The following is a 6000-nucleotide window of genomic DNA, read 5'->3' as shown; positions in this document are numbered from 1 at the left end:
CCTCGTCCCCGGGCGGGGCTCCTCTCTAGGCTCGGCCTGGCCTGACCCGGCCCGGCCCGGCCTGACCCTCCGCCCCGGGGCCGCGGCCGGGGCAGCCGCCGGGAGTGGGTAGAGAGGGCGGGCGGCTGGCTGGCCCCGCGGCGGCCTCCTCTTCCACCCCCCTTCCCCTGCTCCCTCGCCCGCCCGCCCGCTTGTCCGCCTCCCTCCCCGGCGTCTGTGTTTCTCTCTCTGGTCGGAGGCGGCGGTAATGGCGGATGGTGGGTTGTGGCGCCGGCGGCGGCTGTGAGGGACGATGAGTTCCTGCTTCGTTCCGAACGGGGCCAGCCTAGAGGATTGTCACTGTAACCTCTTCTGCCTGGTGAGTGAAGGAGCGGGCGAGTGGCGGCTGGAGGGAGGGAGCGAGGGAGGGAGGGAGGGAGTGAGTGAGTGCCCCCGTCCCGAGGGGCCCCGGCCCCGGTTTAGGCCCTGGCGGCCTGGGCTAGGCCCCCTCCCCGCCCGCTGCTGGCGGCTCGGGGCGCCGCCGGGCCCCTCTCCCCCCATCCCAGCGTCCAGCCCCCTCTTCGGCTCGTCTTGAGGCTTTCCCCCCTGCCCAGGATCCCCCTCCCCAAACCCTTTTCCTCTCCTCCTCTCCTGCCAGGCCCCGGACCGACCACCCTTTTCTCCTGTTCAGCTGCTGCTTTCCCTCGGTGCCCATCACACTTTTCAAAGACTGGCTTGCCCTAGTCCCTTTTACTCTTTGCCCCCTTCACCCCTTTAAATAAGCCATCGTTCAGGGAACCCAAACCAGAACCCCAAACAAAACGGAACTGGAGACCAATTTAACAAGAAGACTTCTACCCCTTTTTTCTCCTCTTAACTTGCTCACCTTTATAACTATCAGGGAGTGCTCTGAAACGTTTCAGGGATGCCATTTCATAGGTTTTTTTTTTTCTTTTTTAATTATTACTTTGAAAACAAAGTTTTTTTTTTCCTTACATTTTTTACAATTTTCTAGCCATCTTGCTCTCACTGGAACATTGTGTTGTGTGTGAGTAGAGGGCACTAGTGGAGGAGGTGCTGTAGTGTTGCTTCTGAATGTTTCTATATTTGTGTATATTTTGGTATGCATTTTAAAATATTTTGAGCAGACTGCTCCTTGTTTTAACTGGAGTGAGATGCTTGGGAAAGCTAAGCAACTAAGGAGGAATGCATTGTGCCAGATTGACCAGGCCTGAAAACATCTCAACTGTTGCAAACTTTCTCTAGTTATAAATCTGAAACTCTTAGCTTTTGTTTTTAAATGACTAGTTTGACCTTTTTTTGTTTGCCTGTGTATAAGGGAAACATTAAAGGGATTTCATAGTCAGGAAAGTTAATTGAGGGGATGAGAGCACAACTAGTTGGCAAGTGTAAGCTGCCAGTCATGTATCAGCAGTTTCATTTTTGGCACCTCCAGCTTTGTACCTTGAAGTCAGACTGAAGACATGTTGAAATACCAGCTGTTAATTTTTCCCCCTATGATCCTAAATTTTAAAGTATGAAGAAATATTTCTTTACAGTTGGGCTATGCTATAGTCATCCTTTTTGAGGATACAGCTTTCTCTTGAAACTAGCTTTCGTCTTCTAGTTTCTCCAACTTCAGTTTATCTTGTATTTTGGTTTTTGTTGTTTTTTATGGTTGACAGACTAGTACAGATCTGACAGTTCATTATAAACAAATAATGGAGACTGCCTAAAACTCTTTGTGAAGAATTGGAAGGATTTTTCTTCAAATGCTCATTTTCGTAAAATGTTAGTTATTTGCAAATACATAATTACAAGATAGTAAAAAAATATAAAACAACCCTCAAGGGGTTTGAAGGAGGCAGTACTGGATTGCCTCTGGAATGGCAGGACGGGGACTGGGTTCACATCCTGTCTGATATATACTGTCTATGTAATCTTTGGCAAATCACTTAATCTCCTTGGACCTCAGTTTCCTTATCTGTAAAATGAGCAGGATAGGATTAGACACCGTCTGAGGTCTCCAAGTTCTATACCTTCTGATCCTATGACGCTTCTCACCCTTAAGGTGTTTTCCCCAACATTTTTGACTTTATAGGCAGCCAGTTATAAATTGGAATATTCTTTGAAGAAACACATGAGTGACTTCTGCTTGCAAGGCATCCAGAGGTTACAGGTGTAAGTAAGACGTGTCCTCTGTCCTTGAGGAGTCGTATATAGCAGAAATGAATTGTTCTCTAAATAAGTTAAATATTATGATGACATAAGTATAACCTACATAACTCTTTTATGTCTTATACTTTAAAGCTTTTATTGGAAAAGCATTACAATCTCTTTAAGAAACTTTAAAGGACACATATTTTGGCTCTATGTGAGTGTAAGCTAATGTAATCACACTTTTTTTTAACTTTAGGCTGACTTGACGGGAATTAAATGGAAACGATATGTATGGCAAGGCCCAACTTCTGCCCCAATTCTCTTTCCGGTGACTGAAGAAGACCCTATTTTGAGCAGTTTTAGTCGCTGCCTTAAGGCAGATGTACTTGGTGTTTGGCGGCGAGATCAGAGACCTGGAAGAAGAGAATTGTGGTTATTTTGGTGGGGTGAGGACCCCAACTTTGCTGACCTTATTCACCATGACTTAGCAGGTGAGAATAAATTTCATGTATTTGGAATGTAATAGAGCATTATGAACCTTTCGGATTGTATTAAAGATGCAGATTTTCTTATGTGACACTAAAAAAAGTTCTATCTTGAAGAAAGGAAAAAGGGTAAGTGATCATGGATGAAGCCAGACTAAACTGATTTTGATAAGATTCCAGTTTCTGTGAATATTGATCCTGCTGTGCTTGATTTGTTTTTAACGTTGTAGATTTTCTGTGGCAAATTGTAGAATCTTGAATGTCTCTCCCAGACACTAATCTCTGTAGGCTTCTGCATCCCCGCTATTAGTTTATTTCCTACCCAGAGAATGCATACTAACATTAACCTAAACAAAACAATTCAGAATGTAAATCTGGTGTAGGGCTTCCCTGGAGGTATTCTGAAGACCAATATAAATGACTTGAATTTTATCTTCCACTGCTGTTTTCTAGTAGTGAAAATAACAACTAATTTATAACTAGCATTTCAGGCTTCTAACTTTATGATGCTTTTTCCTAGGCTTAAAGTAATTGAGAGAGGCATCGTGGCATAGATATCCATTATGGATATGGAGAGGCAGTATGGATAGAAGTCAAGTATTTCCTCCAGCACATACTGTTGATACTATCCTGGGTTAGTCACTTAACTTCTCAATGCCCCAGGTGACTCTGAAAATATAAATAGCAGAAAATTGCTGATATGCATTGGTAGGAGTTTCTTTATTGGGGACTCTCTGTATTTGTGAAATCATAAGTCTGGCCCCCAAAAAGAATTGTTAGGCTTATAGAAAGTGATAATGTTTCTTCAGTTAAAAAAAAAAAAGATTATTGTTGCTTGTATATAGTTTTAGCCATAGGCAATTGTTTGAACGTTAAAAGTAATTGATTACTTTCTTGTTATAAGATGACAACTATTAAATGAAGTATTTTAATATCCTAAGATATTTGGATAACTGAAAAGCAGACCTCATTTTAAATTTAGCTATTACAAAGTATTATTGTAAATTGACTGTCATTTTTATTTATAAAGATAAGCTTATCTTCAGATGAAATGTAATCTAGGTGTGTTATTTTTATCTGAGACTATTGTTTAGTGAAGATCATCTTTTACTTATAGGTTATAGTTATCTTAACTTTCTATTAGGAACTGAGTTGGTAATTAGATTTTATTGAAGAATAAGATATATCTATGCAATAGCGAAACTGATTTTCATGTGTGGCTTGTGGGAAGGAATCTGTCATTACTTCATAATAGTACCTTATTTCTAAATATGTAGGTATCAATTTTGAATAACCAACCTTTGATCAAAACATCAGCCCTAGTGTAGATTATCATGAAGGCAATCCGTTTTTTTTTTCCTTCTCTATGGGCCTTGGATAAGTCACCTCACTTCTGAACCCCCCTGAAATGGGGGTGGTGTTTATCCTACTTGCCTCTTTGGTTTTTTGTAAATGTGCTATACAAATAAGGTAGAATTATTACTGTACTTAAAAACTTAGGGAGTAGTTCTGGTTATGTGAGATGTCCAAATTTGGAATAGTGGAAGTATCATTTGTTATATTTAACTTTTTTTTTTTAAACCTGTACTGATAGTTTTTTTTTTTTTAAGTTACTGTTAGACTTATTTCCTGAGAGTAGTTGAGTTGGTTCTAACCCTCATCGTATCCTGTTCAGTGAGTCTGTCAATCAGCCCTAAAATTTATTTTGGTATATGTGTAAAAAGTAAATTGTGGTGCTTTCTAATGCATAAAGCAAAAAAGTAGAAGTGATGACTGACTCCTTGGTATTTTTCTGACTAAATATGAATTTGGGTATATTAATCTTCATTCAAAAGTCTCATGGGCATTTATCACTAAAATAAATTTGAAGCGGAATTCCTTGATACTAGAACTTGCACTATTCTGAAGAAAACAAGCATTGTCTTAACAGACTGTTTTCTAGATCTAGAATCATGTTTAGTCAGCTAGGCAAGCCATTTCTTATACCCTCCCTATGCCTGAGGTACTGTTAGTAATCCCTCAGAATACAAAGAAAGGCAAAAAATAGCCCCTGAGTTTAGTGTCTGAGATTATCAGAACAAGTGAGTAGAACCTAGTTTTATTCTACACAGTCTAGCACAGTTCTAGCATAGAAGTCTAGCTGTGTATGAAGTACATGTTCAGTAAATGAATGCTGAATGAATTTAGTATAAAATGGAGTTAATAGTTTGGAAGTTATATGCTTTAAGTTAAGCATGCTACTCTTGGGTATGCATTGAAATTCCTCTGTGGATATTTTTGTTTGGGTGTCAAATTACATGTTTTTCCCTTGAAATTTTTAAGGATTGTTGTGTTTATTTGATTTCTAGTGTAGCAGCTATTTACCCATACTGATGGCATTTTGGGGAAAAGGTCAGGTCTTTAATGTAGTGAGCTTTTAAAAACTAATTTTTCTGAGCTCCGTTGTTTTCCAACTGATTGTTTTTTCAGCCGTTAAGCAGTTTGTGTTAATATTGAACCTTGGTTTCCACGTCCCACTCCATTTAAAATTAAAGCAGGCATCTTTTTAGTACTAGCTCTTTAAGGTGATTTCACTGGTATGAGCCAGTGTATCTCAACAGGTACACATAGCCAATAGGTGTCGGGCACTACTTGAATGAAATTCTTCAGACACCTAGGCTCATGATGTTTTACTGCTTCAATAAAGTGAGACTGTACTTTTTAAAATATCCCTGATACTACTTTTAAAGTATCAAAACAAGGAATTTTCCAAGTGTACTTTTACAAATAGCAAATAATTTTTGATTTATCAGAGTGGAAATGATTATTATGAAATGATCTGAAGTACTATTAGTATTAGTGTATGTGTGTATTCATTTATTCTTCTGTGTTTCACACAGTGTAGTCTGTGGATTTTATCTAATGTTTCAGTTTATACAGTACCTATTTACCTATAACAAGTTTTAGGTGTTTCTTAAATCAGACCCAAATTGAGGAGTAATGAGTTCTTTTTAGGTAGGGCAGTCTCGCCTTCCCCCTCCCCAAGTCTTTCCCCTCCCCTCCCCCAGGCAATCTGCCTCCCTTTTGGAGTAATTAGTCCCTCCTGTCTCTAGCTCGGCTCTCTCTCTCTCATCTCTTCCCATCTGTGTCACTCCATTGCTTTCTTTTAAGCTCCCCTGAGAAGAGAGCAGCTGGACAGTGGGGGTGGCATCAGCTGCAGGAGGCAATCCAGAGCTCAAGTGGAGGTGTAGCACTGAGGAAAGGGGAACCGGAAGGATCCAGATGGTAGCTGCAAAGCCCCATTAATTTAACCTGAGCCTATTCTGTATGGACAGTATAAGGTGTTTTGGTTTGTTTGCTTGTTTTTGGTAGAGTATCTGACATCCTGTCACTCAGA

The 6000-nt window shown here is 40.4% G+C and overlaps 1 protein-coding gene across 1 annotated transcript in view; it reads left to right on the top strand.

Annotated features, from left to right (window-relative positions):
- The first annotated feature begins 221 nt into the window (after positions 1-221).
- MED13 (mediator complex subunit 13) overlaps positions 222-6000 on the top strand; it is an 86682-nt gene continuing 80903 nt past the window's right edge. Inside the window, exons 1-2 of the mRNA XM_036755966.1 lie at positions 222-358; positions 2396-2630. Of these exons, the coding sequence (XP_036611861.1) occupies positions 293-358; positions 2396-2630 (301 nt within the window). The 5' untranslated portion in view covers positions 222-292. The remainder of the gene's footprint in view (positions 359-2395; positions 2631-6000) is intronic.

Source organism: Trichosurus vulpecula, chromosome 4 (genome assembly GCF_011100635.1).
Source record: "Trichosurus vulpecula isolate mTriVul1 chromosome 4, mTriVul1.pri, whole genome shotgun sequence".
NCBI lineage: Eukaryota > Metazoa > Chordata > Mammalia > Diprotodontia > Phalangeridae > Trichosurus > Trichosurus vulpecula.
The sequence above is the reverse complement of the archived record's forward strand: the minus strand, read 5'-3'. Positions and strand labels throughout refer to the sequence as shown.